The sequence below is a fragment of the Orycteropus afer genome, unplaced genomic scaffold (genome assembly GCF_000298275.1).
Source record: "Orycteropus afer afer isolate SDZICR_OR568_19922 unplaced genomic scaffold, OryAfe1.0 scaffold00272, whole genome shotgun sequence".
Classification (NCBI taxonomy): Eukaryota; Metazoa; Chordata; class Mammalia; order Tubulidentata; family Orycteropodidae; genus Orycteropus; species Orycteropus afer.
The window spans coordinates 1497789-1523512 of record NW_006921859.1 but is presented as its reverse complement, the minus strand read 5'-3'; the positions used below and the strand labels follow the sequence as shown (position 1 = coordinate 1523512).

Here is a 25724-nt window from a genome sequence, read left to right as displayed (position 1 = left end):
CATTTATGAACATCAAAAGACTTCACCAAAAATGTAAAAAGAGAATCTGTGGACTGGGAAAATATTTTTGGCAATGACATATTGGACAAGGGATTAATCTCTAAAACTTACAGAAAACTTCAACACCTCAACAACAAAAAGAGAAGCAATCCAATTAAAGAAATAGGCAGAGGACATGAGCAGACACTTCACCAAAGAGTACATTCAGGTGGCCAACAGACACAGGAAGAAGTGCTCATGATCATTAGCCATCAGAGAGATGCAAATTCAAACAACAATGATATATCATCTCACCCTTGCATTAATAGCAAAGTTCCAAAATATAAAAACTAACAAAATGCTGTCAAGGGTTTGGACACACTAGAACCCTCATACACTGTGGTAGGACTATAAAACAGTGCATCCACTGGGGAAAATGGTACAGCACTCCCTTAAAAAGTTGGAAAAGAAATATCATATGATCCAGCAATCCCACTAGGAGGTGTATATCTTAGAAAAATAAGAGCCATGGCATGAACCATGTGAACATCCCTGTTCATAACAGCATTATTCACATTAACAAAAAGATGTAAACAACTTAAGTGCCCACCAACAAATGAATGGATAAGTAAACTGTGGTACATACACACAGTGGAACACTAGGCAACATTAAAGAACAACGATGAATCTGTGAATGTTAAAAAACGGATGAACCTGAAGGATATTATATTGAGTAGAATTACTCAATCACAAAAGGACAAATATGGTATCATACCACTAGTATAAAAAGGCAAGTAAAGGTTTACTCATAGAAAGAAATATTTTTTGAAGGTTACCAGGTGTGGGAGGGGAAGAGAGTGTAAATCACTAAATAGAGGTAGACACATATTAACTTGGGTGAAGGGAAAGATTATACAATGAGGGGGAGGTCAGTGCAAAATGATCAAGGCGAAAGAAGGCACTGGGAGGAGCACAGGGTTAAAGGCAACAGGGGTAAATGTTATTACATAGTTAGTCCTGCAATTACAGTAATAATAATCTATCCCGCTGCTGTCGAGTCAGGTCTGACTCATAGCGACCCTTCCTTGGATTTCTAAGGCGATATCGCTACAGAAGTAGATTGCCCAACCTTCCTTCCAGGTAGTGGCTGGTAGGTTTGAACCACTAGCCTTCTGGTTAGCAGTCAGATGCCTCAGACACTATGCCACCAGAGCTCCCATAATAATCTATGAGGGGGTACATAGACACAAGCTGAACAGTAGTGGGAAGGTGAAATAGATTATACCTGTGAATATATGTAGGTTTGACAGAGGATATTTCTACTTATGTATTTACATGCGCTGCAGATGTATCTGTGAAGACAGTAGAGCACACAGGGGGCAAAGTTATGAAAACTTCTGAGTTACAACCAAACACCTTGAGAGAATGAGCCACTGGGTATAGGGACTCAAGACCATAGTCTTGGGAGACATCAAGGTCAATTGGTTTAATACAGTCCAAAGACAATGTTCTACATCCTATCTTGGTAAGTAGCAACTGGGGCCTTAAAATCTTGTAAGCGGCCCTCTAAGTGCAACTATTGGTCTTTCCCCAATGAGGCAAAGAAAAGTGAAGAAAATAAATAAATGAAAAGCATATGGAAACAATTAGTCCAAAGGACTAATGGATCATGTAAACCCCAGCCTTGACCACCCTGAGACCAGAAGAACTATATGAAGCCCAGCTACTACTACTGCTGACTGCCCTGAAAGAGATCACAATAGGAGGCCCTAGATAGAGTGGGAGAAAAACGTGCAGCAAAATTCAAAATAATAACACTATTAAAAAGATTAGGCTCACTGGTCTGATAGAGACTGGTAGAACCCCCAAGACTATGGCCCTCAGTAACCCTTTAACCCTTTAAGCCACCCCTGTGCTTCAACTTTGAGCCAAACAAAAGATAGTCCTATAAAGTGAACAATAACACTAAGGAGGTGTGCACTGTCTGGAACAACCAACACTAGATGAAAAGGCAGCATTTGCTCAGGAATAAAGTTCAGAAGGCAAGAAGGGATAGGAAAGGAAGAGGAACAGAATCAGTAAACACAAGGAGGAAATGGGAAGAGTGTTGATACGTTGTGGAGATTGCATTTAATGCCATGAATCCAAAGCTGTATGAGTTGTTGAATGGAAAACCAATTTTCTCTGTAAACTCTCACTCAAATCACAGAAAAAAGAGTTAAATTTAAGACTACTATATGATCCAGCAATTTCATTCCAGGTATATACCCAAAAGAATTGAAACCAAGGACTCAAATAGATACGTGTACACCAGTGATCATTGCAGCACAACCACATTTGAGTAGTATTAGCTCACATCAGTTAAGGTGGCTGGGCACACGATCTTGGTGATGGGCTCATAGCTAAGGGAAAGTAGTGGTGAGACACAAAGAGATGGTGAAACATTTGTAGTGGGTTTGGAAATTGTACTCATGGAACATACTTATGCAAGGAAAATGTGGTTTCTTTATTTTGTCTATTTAATTTAATATCCCTTAAGAACTGCTGCCCACTGGATAGAAGGAGGGAGAAATCAAATAAATGTCCACTTTGGTTTAAACCTAACTCAAATCCAATAACTTAAATAGTCCCTTCTGGTAATGCTCAGTTTCTCCAGGAAAGATGCTCAGTATCCAAGATTTCTCAGTCTTCTGCTTCCTGATCTGGCTACTCTCCAGAATGGCATGTGGGTACATGGGAAAGGGATAGGAACGTACATAGGCTTGTGGGTCCAGTTCCTTGGAATCCCCTGCCTCAGACTGGTTTGGCAAAGCCCGGAGAATGGAAATATAGATATATGCTTGACCTTCAGCTTGTCCTACTTCCATGCCCTTCTTCCCCTTGGGTCCTGTGGTAATTAATTTTATGTGTCAACTTGGCTAGTCTATGTTTCCCAGTTGTTTGGCTAAACATTAGTCTGTTTGTTGTCATGGAGTAGTTAGTTATGTGTAATTAAATGAGTTGCCCTTGGGCAGATAGATTACTCTCCATAATGCAAAATAATGTAATCATTTTCCATAATACAGTCTAATATGTTGTAATCAATCAATCAGCAGACACCATACCAGTGTAGTGTGAGTCTTATACCTAATCACTTCTGAATTATAAAAAGACCAGAATAGATACTGAAAAACACATGTGGGGGAAAACAGATGCTGTGTGAGGATCGTCTACATTGCAGGGCTGACTTCCAGGTACCCTGTCTCTGGGTGGAGTGGTTGAAGGCTGATAGGCCCAGTTGAACTCTGCTGTAAAAGGAGTTGATCCTCCAGGGGAAAGTGAAGAGCAACATGCCAAGGAACCAAGGAATGCTGGAGCTACAGACAAGGAAAGCCTTGACTTGGCTGGGATCCTAATATGAACTTTTAGCCTCCAGAACTGTGAGAAAATCCATTTCTGTTAATTAAAGCCACCCACTGTGGTATTTGTGCTACAGTATAGCACCAGGTAACTAAGGTCCCTACATCCTTTCTTCCTTTACAGCTGGATGGTAAATCTTTGGGCTTAGCTATCCTACATGGAAGGGGTATCTTCACTACTCCATGTAAAGACTCTCTGAGCTAGTCCAGCAGACTTAGCTCCTGAATCTTAAACTGAGACTAAATGAATTTAGCAAAGTCTCACTTTCCTTCACCCAAAGTTTTGTTTTCAAGCCTTTTTACTTGTTATTTTTGTTTGCCCACCCTCTCTCCCCCAGGGCAGAAAGCCTCCTGCCCCACCATGGTGGTGACAAGGTGCAATTAAAGTGCCCCCCCCCCCCTTTATATTTCTTGCACACTGTCTTCACATAGTCTTTTGAGAAATGTCCTATTCACATACTGGCTTCTTCCCTGTTATTTTTCTACCTGTGCATTTTTGTATTTGCTCATTCACTGCTCAGTCATTCACCTGCTCACTGATTTACTCATATTTATTTATTTATTTCCTAATTCATAAGCAATTGAAAAAATATTTTTCTACTACAGACCTGGCATTGTACTAAGAGAGGGGTTTTAAAGGTGACTATGAATCTCAGAGGAGCTCTGGTGGCATAGTGCCTAAGGCACTTGACTGCTAACCAGAATGCTGGCAGTTCAAATCCACCAGCCACTCCTCGGAAGGAAGGTTGGGTAATCTACTTCTGTAGTGATACTGCCTCAGAAACCCAAGGAGGGGTCGCTATGAGTCAGATCTGACTCGATGGCAATGAGAGAGAAAGAGAGGGAGAAAGCTCGGAGTCTGATGCAAGTGAGCAGTAAACCAAAGACTAGTTAGTAAACATATTGCATCTCTGTGTCTGTTTCCTAGGGCTGCTATCACAAAACACCACAAACTTGGGTGGCTTTAAAGAAAAGAAATGTATTGTCTCACAGTTCTTAAAGCTAGAAGTTCAAGTCAGAGTAATGGCAATGTTGATTCCTCTCGAGTGCTCTGAGAGAAATTGTTCCATGCCTCCCACCACCAACCTTGGCATTCCTTGGCTTCAGCTGCATTTCGTCTATCCTCACATGACTGTCCTTCCTCTGTCTTTCTGTCTCTGTGTCTCTTCTCTTGTATAAGACACCACTCAGCTTGGATTCAGACCCACCCTTCTCCAGCATGACCTTATGTTAACTTGACTGATAGCATCTTCAAAGACCCTATTTCCAAACAAGGTCACATTCACAGGTACAAGGACTGGGACTTATTGGAGACACAATTCAATCCATAACAACCTCCATCTCTATAAGAGAAACAATTGTATGATTTTATGTAGTGTAAACCAAGTCACTTTAAAATGCACAGAGCTCACCATGTAAAGCTCATTTGCAATGGTCTGCTTGATAAAGAGGAAATAATATCTCTTTGTAATGTTAATTTCTTCTGGCTTGACTTTTTGGAGTGGGTTAGAATTGAACTTAGCATTTTCCCAGCATGAAGGTGCCCTGTCTTTAGCAATGCCAGCATCTGCATTGCAGGGCTGACTTCCAGGTTCCCTGTCTCTGGGTGGAGTGATTGAAGGCTGATAGGTCCAGTTGAAGTCTGCTGTAAAAGGAGTTGATCCTCCAGGGGATAGTGAAGAACAACATAATTTACCATCTCCAGCTTCTCAAGACCACCTCAGGATACTATCTAGCTTTAAGACAGTTGGTCAATAAAGAAGGCAGGTTTTAAGAGTTGGTAGACTTGAGTTCAAAAGAATTCTCTTGCTTTCAAGCCATGTGGCCTTGGACAATTAGTTCAGTGCACTGAACCTTAGTTTCCTCATTTGTAAAATGTTGTTAGCTGCCCTGAGTCAGTTCCAACTCACGGAGACCCCATATACAACAGAATGAAACATTACCCTGTTCTGTGCCATCCTTGTGATTTTTGATGTGCTCAAGTTCACGATTGCAGCCACTATGTATTTTGAGTGCCTTCCAATGTAGGGGCTCATCTTAATTTTTGAAAGTAGCTCCCCAGGCCTTTCTTTCCAGTCTGTATTAGTCTGGAAGCTTAGCTGAAACCTATCCACCATGGTATTTGAAATACTGGCATCATAGCTTCACAGCAACATACAAGGTACCACAATAGGACCAACTGAGAGACAGGTGATAGATTTGTAAAATGAGCTAATAATGATTATAGTAGCCACAGCAGTTTATGCTTGATCCGGTTGTAAGGATTAAATGAGTCAATGGGTGGCAAAGGACTTTGTTAAATATCAGATTCATGTAGATATTGTCGTTATTAGGAGCTGTTCTGGTTACCTAGTGCTGCTCTGACAAGAATATACCACAAATGGGATGGCCTTAACAAACAGGAGTTTATTCTCTTACAGTTTAGAGGCTTTAAGTCCGAGTTCAAAGTGCCAGGCTCTAGGGGCTTGGTGAAAACCTCTCAACCTTGAGCTTCGGCTCTGCGCCTTGCTCCCGGCCCTCTGAAGCTAGAGGCATCTCTTCACTCAGGCAGCTACTGGCTGCTGAGGCTAATAAGCCCAAGGTTGACAGATTAAATGGCACAGTCCCAATGTTACCAAACCATACGGCAGGCCATTGATTCAAGTCCATTGAAAGCTCCAAGGTCAGCAGAGCACGTCAGGCTGCTGAACAACAACACGATTATATGCAGGGTTCAAACGTGCCATAAGCTAGCTACTCCTTATATACGGGAAGCTGACCGCATCCATAAAGCAGCTACTCAGCTGCTCACAGTAGATTCCACCGTAGAGTTGATTACCAGTCTTATTATGGGGAATACTACATCCAGCTGCCCAGACACTCAACCAGGCCCAGCCAAACTGACACAAACTTAACTACCGCAGGTGCCGTGGAATGGTCTCTGACTCATAGCAACCCTATGCACAGCAGAATGAAACACTGTCTGTTTTGTGCCAGCCTCATCATCCTTGCTATACCTGAGCCCATTGTTGCAGCCACTGTTTCCACCCATCTCATTGAGGGTCTTCCCTTTTTTCACTGATCTTCCACTTTACTAAGTATATCCTTCTCCAGGGAATGGTTCCTTTTGACAACATGACTAAAGTAGGTGAGACGAAGTCTGGCCTTTTTTGTTTCCAAGGAGCATTCCGGCTGCATTTCTCCCAGGACAGCTTTGTTAGTCCTTTTTGCGGACCATGGTACTCTTAGCATTCTTCTCCAACACCACAACTCAAAAGCATCAACTCTTCTTCAGTCTTCCTTATTCATTGTCCAGCTCTCACATACATAAGAGGAGATCAAAAATACCGTGGCTTGGTTTAGGTGCATCTTAGTCTTCGAGGAGACATCTTTGCTCTTTGTCACTTGAAAGAGGTCTTTTGCAGCAGATCTTCCCAATGCAATATATCATCTGATGTCTTGACTGCTGCTTTCATTGGGATTGATTGTAGAACCAAGTAATATGAAATCCTTGACAACTTCAAACTTTTCTCCATCTACCTTGAAGCTATTTATTGGAACAGTTATGAGGATTTTTGTTTTCTTTATATTGAAATGTAATCCATACTGCAGACTGTAGTCTTTAATTTTTGTTAGTCAGTGCTTCAAGTCATCCTCACTTTCAGCAAGCAAAGTCGTGTCATCTGACACAACTCAGGTTGTTAATGAGTCTTCCACTAATCCTGATGCCATGCTCTTCTTCGTATAACCTAGTTTCTCAGATTATTTGCTCAGCATACAAGTTGAACAAGTATGGTGAAAGGATACAACCTTGACATACTCCCTTCTTGATTTTGAACCCTGCAGTATCCCCTTGTTCCGTTCAAATGGCAGCCTCCTGATCTATGTACAGGTTCCTCATAAGTACAATCAAGTGTTCTGGAAATCCCATTCTTCTCAATGTTACCCATAACTTGTTATGATCCACACAACTGAATGCTTTTGCATAGTCAACAAAGCATAACTAAACACCCTTCTGGTGTTCTTTGCTTTCAGCTAAGACCCATCTGATATCAACAATGGTATTCCTCATTCCATGTCTTCTTCTGAATCCAGCCTGCACCTCTGGAAGTTCTCTATCAATATACAGCTGCAACCATTTTTGAATTATCTTCAGTAAGATTTAACTTGCATGTGATATTGATGATATTGTTTGATAATTTCCACATTCTGTGGGATCACCTTTCTTTGGAATGGGTACAAATATGTATCTCTTCCAGTCAGTTGGTCAGGTAGCTGTCTTCCAAATCTCTTGGCATAATGGAGTGAGCGCCTCCACTGGGGCATCCGTTTGTTGAAACATCTCACTGTGTATTCTGTCAATTCCTGGTGCCTTATTCTTCACCAATTCCTTCAGTGCAGCTTTGGCTTCTTCCTTCAGTACCATGGGTTCTTGATCACATGCCATCTCCTGAAATGGATGAAGATCAGCCAATTCTTTTTGGTACAGTGACTCTGTGTATTCCTTCCATCTTCTTTTGATGCTTCCTGCATTGTTCAATATTTTGCCCTAGAATCCTTGAATACTTCAACTTGAGCCTTAATTTTTTTCCTCTGTTCTCTCAGCTTGAGAAATGCTGAGTGTGTTCTTCCCCTTTGGTTTTCTAACTCCAGGTCTTTGTACATTTCATTATAGTAATTGGTTTTGTCTGCTCAAGTGGCTCTTTGAAATCTTCTGTTCATTTCTTTTATCCTGTCATTTCTTCCATTTGCTTTAGCTACTCTCTGCTCAAGGGCAAGTTTCAGAGTCTCTTCTGACATTCATTTTGGTCTTCCTTTCTTGTCTTTTCAATGACCTCTTGCTTTCTTCATGGGTGATGTTCTTGATGTCATCCCACAATTCCTCTGGTTTTTGGTCATTGGTGTTCTGTGCATTAAATCTATTCTTTAGATGGTCTCTAAATTCAGGAGGGATATTGTTGTTGTTGTTAGGCGCCGTCAAGTCATTTCCAACTCTTAGTGACCCTATGCACAGCAGAATGAAACTCCCTGGTCCCAACTCCACGATCCTTGCTATACTTGAGCCCATCGCCACAGCCACTGTGTCAATCCATCTCATAAAGGACCTTCCCCTCCTTTGTTGACTGTCCACCTTACAAAGTGTGACATCCTTCTCCAAGGACTGGTCCCTTCTGACAACATTACCAAAGTAGGTGAGATGAAGTCTGGCCGTTCTTATCTCCAAGCAGCATCCTGGCTGCAATTCCTCCAGGACAGATTTGTTAGATCTTTTAGCAGTCTGTGGTACTCTCAGCATTCTTCGCCAGCACCACAACTCAAAAGCATCAACTTTTCTTTGGTCTTCCTTATTCATTGTCCAGCTCTCATATGCATATGAGCCGATTGAAAATATCATGGCTTGTGTCAGGCACACCTTAGTCCTCAAGGAGACATCTTTGCTCTTCAGCACTTGAAAGAGGTCCTTTGCAGCTGATTTGCCCAGTGTATATGTTGTCTGATGTCCTGACAGCTGCCTCCATTGCCATTGATTATAGAACCAAGCAATGTGAAGTCTTTGACAACTTCAATCTTTTCTCCATTTATCGTGATGCTGCTTATAGGTCCAGTTGTAAGATTTTTTTTTTTATATATATATTGAAATGTAATCCATACTGCAGACTGTATTCTTTAATCTTTATCAGTAAGTACTTCAAGTCATCCTCACTTTCAATAAGCAAAGTTGTGTTGTCAACATATCACAGGTTGTTAATGATTCTTCCTCCAATCCTGATGCCATGTTCTTCTTCATATAGTCCAGCTTTGGGGATTATTTGCATATAGATTAAATAAGTATGGTGAAAGGATACAACTCTGACACATTCCCTTCTTGATTTTAAACCATGAAGTGTCCCCTTGTTCTGTTTGAACAACAGCCTCCTGGTCTATGTACAGGTTCCTCATGAGTACAATCAAGTGTTCAGGAATTCTCATTCTTCTCAATGTTATCCATAATTTGTTATGATCCACACAATCAAATGCCTTTCATAGTCAATAAAACACAAGTAAACATCTTTCTGGTATTCTTTTTTTGAGCCAAGATCCATCTGACTTCAGTAATGATATCCCTCGTTCCACATCCTGTTCTGAATCCAGCTTGCATTTCTGAAAGTTCTCTGTCAATATATTGCTGCAACCGTTTTTGAATTATCTTCAGTAAGATTTTACTTGCATGCGATAATAACAATATTGTTCAATAATTTCCACATTCTGTGGGATCACATTTCTTTGGAATGGGTACAAATATGGATCTCTTCCAGTCAGTTGGCCAGGTAGCTGTCTTCCAAATCTCTTGGCATAATGGAGTGAGTGCCTCCAGTGGGGCATCTGTTTGTTGAAACATTTCAATGGGTATTCCATCAATTCCTGGTGCCTTGTTCTTCATCAATTCCTTCAGTGTAGCCTCAACTTCTTCCTTCAATACCATTGGTACTTGACCATATGCCACCTTCTGAAATGGATGAAGATTGACCAGGTCTTTTTGGTACAGTGACCCTGTGTATTCCTTCCATCTTCTTTAATATTTCCTGCTTCATTCAATATTTTGCCCATAGAATCTTTCAGTATTACAACACAAGGCTTACACTTTTTCTTCATTTCTCTCAGCTTGAGAAATGCTGAGTGTGTTCTTCCTTTTTGGTTTTCTAAGTCCAGGTCTTTGTGCATTTCATTATAGTAATTGTCTTTGTCTGCTCAAGCTGCTCTTTGGAATCTTCTGTTCATCTCTTTTATCTTGTCATTTCTTCCATTTGCTTTAGCTACTCTCCACTCAAGGACAATTTTCAGGGTATCTTCTGACATTCATTTTTTTTTTTTTTCTTTTCTAGTCTTTTTAATGACCTCTTGTTTTCTTTATGGATGATGTTCTTGATGTCATCCCATAATTCTTCTGGCTTTCAGTATTGGTGTTCAATGCATCAAATCTATTCTTTAGATTGTCTCTAAATTCAGGTGGGATATATTCAAGGTCATATTTTGGCTCTTGTGGACTTGTTTTAATTGTCTTCAGCTTCAAGTTGAACATGCATATGAGCAGTTGATGGTCTGTTCCACAATCACTCCTGCCCTTGTTTTGACTGAAGACATTGAGCTTCTCCATTGCCTCTTGCCAGAAATATACTTAATTTGATTCCTGTGTACTTCATCTGGTAATGTCCACATATATAGCTGCCGTTTGTGTTGTTGAAAAAGGTATTTGTAATGAATAAGTCATTGGTCTTGCAAAATTCTATCATGCAGTCTCCAGAGATAAATCTGTCACCAAGGCCAAATTTTCCAACTACCAGTAACTCTTGTTTATTTCCCACTTTTGCATTCCAATCACCAGTGATAATTAACACATCTTGATTGCATGTTCGGTCAATTTCAGATTAGAGAAGTTGACAAAAATCTTGAATTTCTTTATCTTTGGCTTTGGTGATTGGTGCATAAATTTGGATAATCATAGTATTAACTGGTCTTCCTGGTAGGAGCATGGATATTATCATATCACTGACAGCATTGTACTTCAGGACAGATCTTGAAACATCCTTTGTGATGATGAATGCCATGCTGTTCCTCTTCAAACTGTCATTCCTGGCATAATAGATCATATGGTCGTCTGATTCAAAATGGCCAAAACCAGTCCATTTCAGCTCATTAATGCCTAGGATATCAATTTTTATGCATTCCATTTTATTTTCGACAACTTCCAATTTTCCTAGATTCATACTTTGTATATTCCATGTTCTGATTATTAATGGATATTTGCAGCTGTTTCTCCTCAATTTGAATTGTGCCACGTCAGGAAATGGAGGTCGTGAAAGATTTACTTTATCTATATCATTAAGGTTGGTTCTACTCGTATTTTGAGTGCCTTCCGACCTAAGGGGCTCATCTTCCTGCACTGTATCAGACAATGTTTCTGGGCTATTCATAAAGTTGCCCGGTAATGTATCAGACAGTGTTTCTCTGCTATTCATAAGGCTTTCCCTGGCCAGTTCTTTGAGAAGTGGATGGACTCTTCCTTCTTCCTAGTCTATCTCAGCCTGTAAGCTGTGCTGAAACCTGTGCACCATGTGTAACCTGCTGGCATTTGAGACACTGGTGGCACAGCCTCAAGCCTCAAAGCAACATGCAAGCCAGCACAGTATGACAAACTGACAGACAAGGTTGTCTTCCTTAGCTGTTTGAAACCTCTCCGTCCTCCCCTTACCTGGATCTCATGGCTCTATTGTCCCTGGCTTTTCACCCCCTTCCTGCCTCTTGGGTGTTTTGCCTGTCTTCCTCCCCTTACCTAGATCCTGTGGCTCTGTCTCAGACCCGGTCCATCCCCCGCCTCCCACATCTGGGTGTGTGGCATGTCTGCTTGCCCTTACATGGGTTCCCATGACTCTATCTCGGTCCCGGCTCTTCTCCCATCTCCCATGTCTGGGTGTGTGGCCTATCTTACTGCCCTTATCTGGGTTCCTGTGGCACTGTCTTGGCCCTGGCTCATCCCCCACCTCCTGCATCTGGGTGTGTGGCCTGTCTGCCTACCCTTACATGGGTTGGTAGAAATCTTCAATTTCCTCATCTTTGGCTTTGGTGGTTGGTGCTTTGGTGGTAAATTTGAATAATAGTAGTATTAACTGGTCTTCCTTGTAGGTGTATGGATATTATCCTATCACTGACAGCATTGTACATTAGGACAGATCTTGAAACACTCTTTGTGATGATGAATGCCACACCATTCGTCTTTAACTTGTCATTCTGGGCATAGTAGATCATATGGTTGTCTGATTCAAAATGGCCAAAACTGGTCCATTTCAGCTAATTAATGCCTAGGATATCAATCTTTATGTGTTCCATTTCATTTCTGACAATTTCTAATTTTCCTAGATTCATACTTTGTACATTCCATGTTCTAATTATTAATGGATGTTTGCATCTGTTTCTACTCATTTTGAGTCATGTCACATCAGCCAGTGGAGGTTCTGAAAGCTTTACTCTATCCATATCGTTAAAGTTGTCTCTACTCTAAGGAGTCAGGTTTCCCCCAGTCAAATTTTGAGTGCCTTCCAACCTGATGGGTTCATTTTCCAGCACTATATCGGACAATGTTTCAGAGCTATTCATAAAGTTTTCCAGTAATATATCAGACAGTGTTTCACTGCTATTCACAAGGTTTGCACTGGCCAATTATTTGATATGTGGATGGCCTCTTCCTTCTTTGAATCTGCCTTAGCCCAGAAGCTCCGCTGGTTAACCCTGCTGGCATTTTGCAATATGGTGTCATAGCCTACAGCCTCATAGCAACATGTAAGCCATCACAGGACCACAAACTGACAGACAAGTTTGTCTCCCTTAGTTGTTCCTAACCCCTTTGAAGCTGCCTACTTCAGTCAACGGCCATAAAATAGAGCTGCCTGCAAGTGAAAAGCAGCCCCTGAGCCCTGGCCCACCTACCTCATGCCCCAGCCTTAATGTAGAGCCACCCCCTAGTGAAAAGCAGCCTCCAAGCCTTGGGCCCGCCTACCTCAGTTCCTGGTCTTAATATAGAACCATGCCTAAATGAAAAGCAGCCTTCAAGCCCCTGGCCCACCTACCTCAGGCCTCGGCCTTAAAATAGAGCCTTCCCCAGGCAAAAAGCAGCCTCCAAGCCCCGGGCCTCCCTACCTCAGGCTCTGGCTTTAATATAGAGCTGCCTCCAGGCAAAAAGTAGCCCGGGCCCACTTACCTCAGGCCCTGACCTTAATATAGAGCCACCCCCAAGTGAAAAGCAGCCTCCAAAGCCCAGGGTTATTATTTTATTATGTTGGCTTTTATTATTTTGCAAGAAGTTCTGGTGGACCTGTCATTAATGCTTTGGGCTGCTAACTAGAAGATCGCTGGTTTGAACCCACCAGCTGCTCTGCAGGAGAAGGATGAGGCAGTCTGCTTCTGTAAAGATTTATAGCCTTGGAAACCCTATGGGGGTTGCTGTGAGTCTTAATTGACTCAATGGCAATGGGTTTTGGTTTGTTGTTTTATTATTATTCACCCACAGGCTTCCTAGGAAAATGTCAAGGAGCTCCACAGACCTCAAGGCTGAGGAGACAAAGAAGTAGGGAACAGTCTATCCTAGTCTCTTCCTTGCTTGGCATTAGCATAAAGATGAAGTCCCAAATCCAATTTACTCCAAGGGATGCAGAGATGTGGAAGACAAAGTCCTCAACACTGAGGAAATTCCAAGGCGCCAGGGCCTCTTGGCATCAAGGAAGTCTGTTCCCAATTAGAGAAGGAGGGTGTGTGGGAAGAGGCCGTGGCTGCAAGCAAAGAATTAGCGTTTATTTACTCTTGCTTGTGATTTTACAGAATTGTAATTCTAACAACTAGAAATGTTCTTAAAGTCATACAATATTGCTCATACAGATGAATATGAAGATTCTCTTCTTTGGGAAATCTGCCTCCAGACAGAGCAGGGGTGGAAGCTTTTGATTTCCATAGACTTTAGGGGCAGGCCTGGCACAAGCAGGGTGGGTTGATGGCAGCTGCTGTTCTTTGGGCGAGAAAGTTGACGGTGGAAAGCAGAGTTAAGTGCCAGTGCAGGTTAGGGGAGAGATGGGAAGGAATGAGTACAACCTGGCACTGTACTGAGAGTCCTAGGAGCTCACATGCAGGGGAAGAACAGGCAATGCAGCCCCTTCTGCTTGACTTCTCTGTTCATGTTCAGGCCAAGACTCGTGTCACAGGGATGAGGCTCAGGGACCAGGCTGTGCTCACAGTGGTTGGTGGCTGCCCTAGGCTGCAGGGCTTAGAATAGAGGATGCAGATGTCCTGGTTTCAGAGAGGGGTATGCAGAGCACAGAAAAAACTTAGTGGCAAGTGCATGGAAAAAGAGGGCAAGGAGGGCTCTGAAAGGGTGAGCATTCTTAGGACCGGGATGAAAGCAGGTCTCTAGATTCTGGAGACATCTGTGCGAACCCCTTATCATGGATTCTGGAGCCTTTTATGAAGAATCTATGGGCTGTGAAGGAGTGTTTGGGTGGTCCAACTGGTTAAGCACATGGCTACTTACCAAAAGGTTGGTGGATCAAATCCACTCAAAGGCACCTTGGAAGAAAGGCCTTGAGATCTACTTCTGAAAAGTCACAGCTATTGAAAATCCTATGGAGCACAGTTTCACTCTGACAAACATGGGGTCATCGTGAGTTGAAATCAACATCATGGCAACTGATTGGGTTTTGGTTATATGGGCTGGGAAAAAGCATAGTATCATCTGTCAACAGTTTGATACTTGGCACAGTTGAGCACAGAGTGATAGCCGCGTCTGAGAAGACATTCTGGGCTAAGAGTATGCTGGGCTTTGAGCCATATCTTAGAGGTCACTCTGGATTGTCAGATAGAAGCAGAATGTGTGATGGACCCTCCCACACTGCTGGATTCATGTGTGTGTGTATGTGTGTGTGCATGTGCAAAAGCATCCTAGAGCCACCCTGGACAGAGTTGTGAGTAAAATTTCCACTTCCCATTTGGCTGAGCTACCAGATGACCTGTACAAGTCAAGGGGCAGTGAGAGATGATAAACATACCTAAAATACTTAACATTATCAAGTCTTTACTATGTGATTTTTAATGTACTATTCTAACCTCTTTAGATGCATTTACTCATTTATTCTCACACAAACCCTCATTATAGGGCACATACACAGGTGTGTGTACACATGAGCACACAGCAGCAGAAACCCACTCTAATACACCTGGCTGCACAGATGACCTTTGTACACAGAAGCATACAGCTGCATAGACACAGATGCTAACTCACATGCAGAGTTACTTGAATAAGCATAGCTGCAGACTAACACACACACACAGACTTTTCATGGACACCTTGAATCTTAGAGCAGGAGTGGGACTTGGGGAAAGGGTGTGTAGATGGCAATGAACATGACTTTATTACCTTCGAGACTTCACAGTCTTGAACCCACATAATTTTACTGCTAAGGAAAAAGAAGCTCAGACAGGTGAAGTGACTAGTCCAAGGTCACACAGTCAGTAAATAGCAGATTTGCAATTCAAGAGGCAGTCAGATCCTGAAGTTCTTATCTTAACCACTTGCTAAAAAGGCTGTGAGTCCTGTTGAAGAGGAGCTTTCTGGGTGCCTAAGGTGGGTTCCTCTCGGCTTGATTACAGCCAGCCTTGGTAAGTCAGGCCAACAGTAGGATGAGACAGACTGGTCATGTCTGGTGATCCAGAGTGTGAATCAGAAGCTGAGCCAGGAGGGGCTGCTGTGTGGCTGGAAGCCCTTTGCCTCTGGTATTGAGCCCCCCTCCCTTATCTCCCCAGGGCCTGTACCCACAGAGAGGCACGAGGATGCCCTATCAGCAGCCCCTGCACCCCCAGCTGGGGTGCTACTCTCGACAGGTAAGTCAGTAACTCCCCACCTCAGTCACAGCTCCATGTTGGCCATTGTGTCAGAGGGACATTGGCCCTCTTGTCTTAGTCCAGCTGGTCACCAGCCATATTTTGTGTCCCACATTTGACCACAGAGTATGGGCACACATACCATCACACATGCAAAGACAAGAGCCAACATCCACACATGATGATAACAGCCAATGTTTCCAGATCCTGTACTATGTTTCAGGAACTTCTCTAAGGACTTCACCTGCATTTACAAATTTAACCATCTCAATCACCCTGTGATGTCAGATACAGATGAGGAAATTGAGCATAGAAACATTAAGTAGCTTGCCAAGTTCATAAAGTTAACATAAAAGTTAGCTTTTGTTGTGGCAACAAACAACCTCAGCATCTCAGGGACTTTCAACACTAAACACTAATTTCCCATTCACAAATATAGATGCGTGGCTGCAGGCTACTCTTGGGTGAGGTTCAGGCCTGCTTCTCCTGTCTCACCTTCCAGGGCCAAGGCTGAAGGCACGCAGCTCTTGCTCTTCACATGGTGAGTGGCAGGAGCACAGAGGGGCAAGTGAAAACACACAGTACCTCTTAAGCACACCTCAAATACAACGAATACATTTTTAGCATAAGGATGTCTCAAATTTCTCATGGGACACACTTATGCTAAACAATTATTTGTGTATCAGTAATTCAAATTTAACTGTTGTCTTGTATTTTCATTTGCTAAATCTAGCAACCCTACTCTCACAGGTGAGAGGGAGGTGAGTATCTGCTGGGCAATAGCACAATGGTGGAATTGGGGTTTGACCTCAGATGATCTGGCCTCAGGGCCCATGTTTCCCATCAGCATACTTTATTACCTTTTATATGCATGGCTCATTGGTAGAATTCCCACTTTTCATGTAGGAGCCCTGAGGCAATTCCCAGCCAATGTATCTCATGTTCAGCCACCAGTCAGTGGAGGCCCGTGTGTTACTGTGATATTCAACATGTTTCAGCAGAGCTTCCAGACTAAGAAGGACTAGAAAGAAAGGCCTGGGGATTTGCTTCTAAAAATCAGCCAATGAAAACTCTATGGATCATAACAGCCTAATCTGCAACCGATCATGGGAATAGCATGGGACCGAGCAGTGTTTGGTTCAGTTGTGCATGACATCCCATGAATCAGAGGCTGGCTCCACTGCAGCTAACAGCAAAAACAAAATCCCAGATACAGAAAAATGCAGTACAAAAATAAAGCCGCAGAGACAAAAATACAAACCCACACACATGCACGGACAGATACAAATAAACATACAGCTACATACATACTACCAAGATGCATGTGCATGTGCACACACACATACACACACAGATGCTCATTCAGAGAGAGTATCTGGGGTAGTGAGAAAAGAGCTTAGAATGGGGTATGTTGTTGTTGTTATGTGCCATCGAGTCGGCCCCGACTCATAGCGACCCCTCCTTGGGTTTCCGAGGCAGTATCACTACGGAAGTAGGATTGCCCAACCTTCCTTCCGAGGAGTGGCTGGTGGGTTTGAACCGCCAGCCTTCTGGTTAGCAGTCAAGTGCTTTTAGCCACTATGCTACCAGAGCTCCTTCGGATGTGCGTGTACACACTCAATCTCACACTCCTCTGCCTCTCCTCTCGCCCAGGGGAGCCTGTGAGAGGAAGGTGGGCCCGTAAGTGTAGGTTACTTTATCATCTGGGCCAGGACTGCTTTTCAGCACTAGGAGCCCTTTGTGTCCTGAGATGAAGTAAAGATGAGACAGTCTGGCTCACAAATTCTCAGCCACATCATCTCCACACCATGAACAGTGATACTGCCCATCTTGTTCTAAAGACAATACTTTTAGCCAGTTATGTGTGTAAGCCTATATTTGAAAAAATTAATATAACAATATAGTTAAAAAAAAAAACTTAGAGGCAATCACTGATACTGGTTTCTTAGTTATCCTTCCTGTCATATCTATTTATAGAAACATACAAATACATACAAATGGTGGCTTTCTGGGCACACTGTTCTTTGCATTGTTTTATCACTGATCTTTGAGATGGTTCCAGATCAGTATTCAAAGCTCTGTTTTATGGTTTTTGTCAGTTGCATGGAGTGGCAGTTACATTTTTGAATGAAGCTTATATGAGCTCTAGGACCTACGTCTTCTCTTACATGTCAATTTCCTCCCAAGTGCACACTGTGAAGACATGTAAGCAGATGCTGCCTGCCACGCTGACAGATGTCTGTCCTGGGAGGGCCTTCCTGGGTCTCTCTGTGAGCTCTTGATGTGTTTTTTAGCTTATCATGTTGGGAGTGAGGTGTCCATGTTCATAGACCCTATGTCTCCACTAGGAGAAAGGTGGAAGGGATCAGAGGGGCATGCAGGCTTCCAGAGAGCACCAAGCCCAGAGGTGCTGGTCACAGGCTGTGGGCTCACGCTGCAGGAATTCCAATTACAGCCTGGATACTTGGAACAGTTAATAAGCAAGTCACCTAACTTCTCTGAACCTCAGTTTCCTCATGTGTAAAATAGGAATAATAATAGTCTTACCTCACAGGCCTGTTTGGAGTTTAAATGAGAGAATCCATAGCAAGGGCCAGGCATACCCTAAACACTTAATAAGTGTTAACTTTTGTTATTTTTTATTAGATAAAGATAAAAGGGCAAGGAAAGGCTATTGGAACGTTTAATCCCTGAGCAGCTTTGACCCCAAACGCTTACTATTAAAGTGGGAATCCAGAAGTTTCTTCAGTTTTAACTGACTCTGCTCAGCAGAGGGGGATAGAGGTCAGCTCCATATGAGGAAGGGCTTTCTGATACTTGGAGCTACCAATAGTGGGATAGAGCTCTCATGATGTAACTAGCTCCCCATCAGTTTAGGTATGCAAGCAGATAGTTGGTGGTCTATTCCTCCCACCTTCCTTTTCCTCTCCTTCCCTTCTTTTCTCCTTATTTTCTTTCTTCCCTTTCTTTCTTTTTCTATCTTGCATTCATTCCTTTGATGTATGTGTATTGAGCAGCTACTATGTGCTAAGCACCGTCCTAGCTGGGATATATCAGAAAACAAGACAGATGAGGTCCTGCCTTGTTGGATCATGATAGCAGGGATCCCAGTTCTTAGTGAAAGTTTGAGTGAGATAGTCTCAGACCTCAATGATCCCTTATATTTCTCTAGGGTTTGTGCTGAACTCCCTTGCAGCTTTTTGCCCTTTCTCCTAGAGTCATCTTATCTAATACAGTAGCCCCTCAGAAGGAAGGTTGGGCAATCTACTTCTGTTGTGATACTGCCTCGGAAACCCAAGGAGGGGTCGCTATGAGACAGGTCTGACACGATGGCACATAACAACTACAACAATACAATAGCCACTAGCCATGGGTGGCTATTTAATTTTAAATAGAAATCCATCCATCAAAATTTAGTAGAACTAAAATTTCATTTCTTAGTTGCACTGGCCACATTTCCAGTGCTCAATAGCCACACATAGTTAATGGCTATTGGATTGGGCAGTGCAGATCTAGACCATTTCACCTTCTCAGAAGTTTCCATTGGATTTGGACTCTACTGAGATCCTGAGATAGAAACCATTGTTTCCCCACTTTTTGAAGATGATAAGAGCCTTAAAAATGAACAAGGCGTTTTGGGGGTGATTATTGGCAGAGGGAAAGGTAAAATAGAGGGATGGAAATAGTATTTATTTGCTACTTATCATATACCAGTCTCTTTACTTATGTCAGCCCACTCAATTCTCATGCAATGTACATAGTGTTTGCCCATTTTACAGATGAGGAAACTGAGGCTCAGATAAAGTAAGTAAATTGCTAGGCTCATATCCAGAAATTGAGCCCTGTGCTTTTTCCCTTCTATCATGTTACCTTTTCTGTACTCCCCAGTGACTGGTGGCACAGGGGCCGAGGGTTAGGTATGGGATAGGGATGAGGAATGGTGATGTTTGGAAGCAGAGGGCTCCACTCACCCAGCCCCTCTCTCCCTCTGACTTGCAGGTGACGCCGTACAACCCACAACAAATGGGACAGCAGATTTTCCGCTCTTCCTACACCCCCCTGCTGAGCTACATCCCTTTTGTCCAGTCCAACTATCCGTACCCTCAGAGGACTCCTCCAAAGCTGTCCACCAATCCCCGAGACCCTTCTCCCATGGCAGGAGATGGGCCACACTACCTCTACCCCCAGGCATATGGGTGAGTCTTCAGCCCATACTGGAAGCCCATCCAGTACCCAGAAAGCTACTGGATAAGGGAGAGGAACGTGGTGGTCTTCGTTGGTGCTTTCTTGGTATGTGTGTTCCATGGCTTGGGGAGGGGAGAGTCCTAGGAGAGGCCTTGTATGGAGGTGAGCAGGGCATAGGGCCTTAGTGGGACCCCTTTGTATGTCCAGTTAGGGCTGGCCCCTACAGTTTGGGAGCTCTGGTGGTGTAGTGCCTAAGGCATTTGACTGATAACCAGAAGGCTGGTGGTTCAAACCCTACAGTTTAGTTGCAGAAATGCAAGCACACAGACATTACCAAATGGCCACACTATGCTGTAGGAGGAGCAGTACTGGAGCCTTTACCCATTTGCTTGGTTTCCAACAAGACATGGACCAGGTAATCTTATTAAAAACCTCCCTCCATTTGCTGCACCTTGAGCTACTTGCCAGGGTAATCTCCCGAACATCCCATTGACTTCATGACAAGCACTGTGGAAGGGCCTTCAACTGCTTATCAGGGCTGCTCACACTTTTCCATCAAAGTCCCCTAAATAGCACAGGAGAGGGATTCCTACTTTCCAGGAGGGTCTGAAGGCTCAGAAGCAAACAGCCAGTGCAAACTCCACCTTGTAGTTGACAATTCTGTCCACATTTTACATGCTGTTCAGTAATAAATCCATGCTTGTTTTAATGTAACAATAAATAGTTGTGCATCCCCACCCACCAAATCTTTAACTAATAGCTCCAGGAGGCAATGCTGTGTCATTCCTGTGAATAAAGTCTCTCAGCTGGAGAAGGACTGTTTATAGGATCAGGGCCAAGCCCCCACCCTGGCATTGGTTTCTTTCCCTCCTGCTTCCCATCACAGACCTTGACTGCAGTGTCAACGGGGTCTCCCCCAACTTTCAATCAGTGTTTCCCAAAATGTCTTGTTAAAAAAGATATATGCTAGAAAGAGGTTTCTATAATCAGATATGTTTGGGGAACACTGTGGGAAACAAAGATAAATAGATTTCTTAACTGTTGAAATTTTCAGATCATTTAAACTCCTAGGGTGTATTGAGTATCTTCAAGAGGGTGGTCGATAGTGTTATTTGGACATAAAACTCACAACCCTTTTTTCTCTCTTTTTTTTTTTCCCATTTTCTCCCTTCTTCCCATTACTCCCTTGCTCCCTTCCTTCTCCCTTCCCTCCTTTCTCTCTTCCTTATTTCTTTTCTTCTTCCCTCCCTAATTGAAGTGTTAGACTTGTCCCTGAAAATGGTGAAAAAATAACGTTGGAAAAGGGAGTTTGAGATAGGATTGTCAAAGGCCATTGACTGCTGGGCCTGGGGATCCAATGAAGATTTGTACACGTCAGAGTGAACTGACCAGAGAGAAGAGAAACAGGAGACAAGAGACAGAGTAATCTGGAGGGGACTGTGGGGGCTGTATGAGTGCTTTCTTATATAGGGTCCTTATGAGGTGCTTATTACCTCACTGGTGGTGAAAGTAGATGAGACTGCAGAGGGAAGGAGAGTAGAGGGATCAAGGCAAATTACCTGTTGGCCTGCAAACTTCCCATGTTCCAGGGTGTGACTCTGGGCTCAAGGAGAAATGCAGATTGAAAGCAGAGTGCTGGATGGTGGCCTATGGGAATGTCTACAGAGAGGGCATGAAGAGGAGGGAGAGTGAGCAGGAGATGGAGGAAGGAGCAGTGCGAGAAGTGCAGGAGAGCCTGGAGAGGGTGGAGACGGGACTGAACAGCTGAGGGTGACAGCGGTCAGCAGGATGGAAAGGTGCTCTGAGAGGCTGAGGAGATGAAGAAAGTGAGGCAAGGAGAGAGGTGTGTGTCCTCAATAGAGATTATTCATTAAATTAAAAACGATCTACTGAGCACCTTCTTTATGCCTGGCACTGTCCTAGGCATTAAGGATCCTAGGGTGAACAAGACAGATACAGTTTTTCCTTCCCTCAAGGAATCTACATTCTGGGTGGAGAGACAGACAAAATGGAGATAAACAAGCAAACAAACAACACCAGCTGCTTGGAAGGAAAATTTAGCAGGGTAAGAGGAGAGAGGAGATCTGGTGGTGCAGTGATTAAGGCATTTGGCTGCTAACCAAAAGGTCAGCAGTTCAAATCTACCACTTCTCCATGGGAGAAAGATGAGGCAGTCTGCTTCCGGAAAGATTTACAGCCTTGAAACCGTATGGCAGCTCTCCTCTGTTCTCTAGGGTCATAATGAGTTAGTATCAACTTGATGGCATGGGTTTGGTTTGGTTTGAGGAGAAGACAGAATTAAGAAATGTCTTCTAAGCCAGGATCTAAAAGAAATGAGAGAATGAGCTATGCACACATATAGGCAGAAGAAATATGAAGTACAAAGGCAGAAATGGAAACATGTAGCTGGAGTATAAAGAATGATAAGGAGACAGTGGGTGGAACTGAAGTCAGTCAGAGAGGTAGCCAGGGATGGACTAGGTAGAGCCTGGTAGGTGTGGCAAGGACATTACAATTTACTTTAACAACAGTGGGAAGCTATTACACCTTTTGAACTGGTGAAGGAATGGTCTAGTTTTCTATTTAAAAAAGATCACCTTGGCCAATGTATGAAGAATGAACTATGGTGATAAGAGTTGATGCAGGAGAGCAAATAAGGTGCTGTCAAGATGACTCAGACTCATGGTGACCTTATGTACAACAGAAAGCAATGTTATATGGTCCTCCACCATCTTCATAATAGTCGGTATGCCTGCATCCATAGTGACAGCCACTGTGTCTTCTGAGTACCTTCCAACATATTTTGCTCATCTTCCAACACTGTATCAGAAATATTCTGTGTAATCCACAGGGTTTCCATTGGCCAATTTTTAAGAAATCTATTACTAGGCCTTTCTTCATAGTTTGTCTTAGTCTAGAAGGTCTACTGGAACCTGCTAACATGGGTTGACCCTGATGACATTTGAAATACCAGTGGCATAGCTTACAGCATCACAGGAACACTCAAGCCACCACAGTATGACAACCAGATAGACAGGTGGTGGTTCTGGTTTTCTACCACATTGTTTGTTTTTTTCTTTTATTTTAAAAAGACCACCCTGGCCCGTGTGTGAAGAATGGACTATAGGGGTAAGAGTGGGTGCAGGGGAGCAGGTCAGGAAGCATTTATAGTTATCCAAGGAAGAGATGGTGGCTTAGACTAGGGCAGTGACCTTGGGGAAGGAGACAAGTGAAAAGATTTGAGATGCTCTTGATGAAATTGCTGAGACTTGATGATGGAGTAGGAGTGCAATGAAGAAAAGAGTGGAGTTAATCATGATTCTTAGTGTCTTGTACCTGAGCAATCGGTGATGCCAGAATACTAAGATCAAAATCAATACTAAGATCAAAATACTAAGATCAAAATACTAAGATGACTACAGCAGGAAGCTGAGTAGCATGAGTTTTAAGTTTTGAGCATATGAAATTTGAGATGCTTGTTAGATATATGAGTGAGGCTGTTGATAGGTAGATAGATATACAATTCTGGGGCTTCGGGGAGAGATTTGGCTACTAACATGAATACGGGATCCATTAGCATATAGATGATATTTAAAGCTATGGGATGGAATGAGATTGCCCAAGGAGTGAGTATATGTAGAGAAGAGAAGAAGTTCAAAGTCTTGGGGCTTCCAACATTTAGAGGTTGTGGGGGTTGGTTATGGTGAAGTTAGAAAAAGAGTTAAGAAGGAGTATTTAGTGATTTGGGAGAAAATATTGGAGTGCAAGATGTAGGAAGCCAAAAGAAGAAAGTTCTTCCTGGAGGAGTGGTAAGAGAAGAATCCTGGGCAGTGTAGGGTGGAGTGCAAGGAGCACTGAACACAGTGGTGCACTGAACCAGTGGTGCTGGTTCCAGTGTGATTTTTGAAAGAGAGAAAAAGAGGCAGAGTTACCACTTGACATTAATTAATTGTCTGTTAGGTATCTGCTTCATGCTCCATGTTTGTTAACAGAAAGGTTGGAGGTTTGAGTCCACCCAGGGGGCACCTTGGAGGAAAGGCCTGGTGATCGATTTCTGAAAAATCAGCCTGAAAACCCTATGAAACACAATTCTGCTCTGACACACATGGGTTTGCCATGACTTTGAGCCAGCCTGATGACAACTAGTTTGTTTTTTTGGTTTTACCTCATGCCAAGTCCTAGTCTGTGTGCTGGGTTTAAAATGATAAACAGTCCAGACAATAGCTCTACCCTCATTGAACTTATTTTAATGAAAAGGGAATCAGACATTACCCAAAGCCTAGCTTGTCCACAGAAGCTCACAGCAAGAGACAGACACTACTGACAGCTAAGGCACTACAAATGTATGTGGTGGTTTGCTTCCATTGCTTTTACTCCCCTCTCTTGTTTTTGGTTTTATCAATTCTTGGGAGGATGCCATGAATATGAATGTCTTCTGTACTACTCATCTGCCAAGCTGAAAAGTGATTGAGAATCCCTGGATTAGACTAAATCTAGCCATTTGCTCTGCTGTGATTTATACTGAGCTCTGTTCTCATTCATTCAAAGTATCCTAGCAGATGGGTGGAGAAATTGAAATAGTAACCCAGAAGCAAGAGCAACCAATTCCATCTGGAGAGGTCAGGGAAGGCTTCACAGAGGAGATGGCTTTTGAACTCTATTTTGGAGTATGGATAGGAGTATGCCAGGGAGAAAAAGAAGAACTGTGTATACTTCTGCTCTTAGAGGCTGAGGCCTTAGTCTTCTTGGCACTTCCTTCCCCGAATGTCTAGGAGAGACCTAGGTCTCTCAGTGATGCGTGAGTGCTCATATCTTGGTCTGGCATTGAAATAAAGTGCCTGATTTAGCTTGGTGCTGATAAGTAGAGAAGGAGCCCTAGAATTGTTTGGACTCCAAGGTCAATGTTGGGGCCTGGCCCTGAGTTTTCTGATGTTGTACAATCTCTGAGGAACACACCTGGTACTTTATAACAGGTAGAGAGTGCACAGACACTCATGAAAGGTCCTCAGAGGAGTCCCCTACCCTATGGTCCTGGTTCTGGTGAGAGCCCAGATGATACAGAAATGATCCGTACAGACCCCAGGGGTTTCCCATTCTAAGTAAGTGGTTGAAGAAGCTCTTTATTGTCTTCTAATTATATCATTTTATTTTCCCAGAGCCAGAGCTTTTTTTCATTATGCTAAAGCTTTTAGCCTCCAAGCCTGTCATGATCTTCATATTCTTTGACAGCCACAAAAATTAATATATAGTTTTCTCTAATATCACTGATAGTATCAGGGTATTTCATCATAGCATTCACATTCTCTCTCTTCTAGGTTCAGCTCAACGTCTGGTGGGCCACTGATGAACAGCCCCTATTTTCCCTCCAGTGGGAATGGCATAAATTTTTAGAATTCCTTTTCTTCTCCCTCATTAGCCCTGACCCAAAGGCTAAGGGCTCTGGAATTCTGGATTCTGCAACAGCTTGGTATGAAGTTTGGAAAGCCAAGGTTCCGACCAGGTCACCGACAGAAAACAGCAAGACCAGACTCATCTATTGACCAACACTTACACACACACACACCCTCACACACAGCACTGACCATGCATGCATTCATACCCTTCATCTTCATATTCACTTGCTCAACCACATACACCTGTATTTAGCTAACATGAGTGATTTTTGTTTCTGTTGTTGTTGGTAAAATAGAAGTAAGATTTAATGTTAGAAGGTTTGTATTTTATGATAAAAATATGAGCTACTTGAAATGGGGTGTGCTTGTTTATTTTTGTTATGTTCTGCAT

General features: G+C 42.9%; 1 protein-coding gene across 1 annotated transcript in view; it reads left to right on the top strand.

Annotated features, from left to right (window-relative positions):
- CUNH1orf94 (chromosome unknown C1orf94 homolog) overlaps positions 1 to 25331 on the top strand; it is a 72274-nt gene extending 46943 nt beyond the window's left edge. The window contains exons 5-7 of the mRNA XM_007950411.1: positions 15678 to 15755; positions 19755 to 19951; positions 25256 to 25331. Coding sequence (XP_007948602.1) covers positions 15678 to 15755; positions 19755 to 19951; positions 25256 to 25331 — 351 coding nt within the window. The remainder of the gene's footprint in view (positions 1 to 15677; positions 15756 to 19754; positions 19952 to 25255) is intronic.
- The last annotated feature ends 393 nt before the right edge of the window (positions 25332 to 25724 follow it).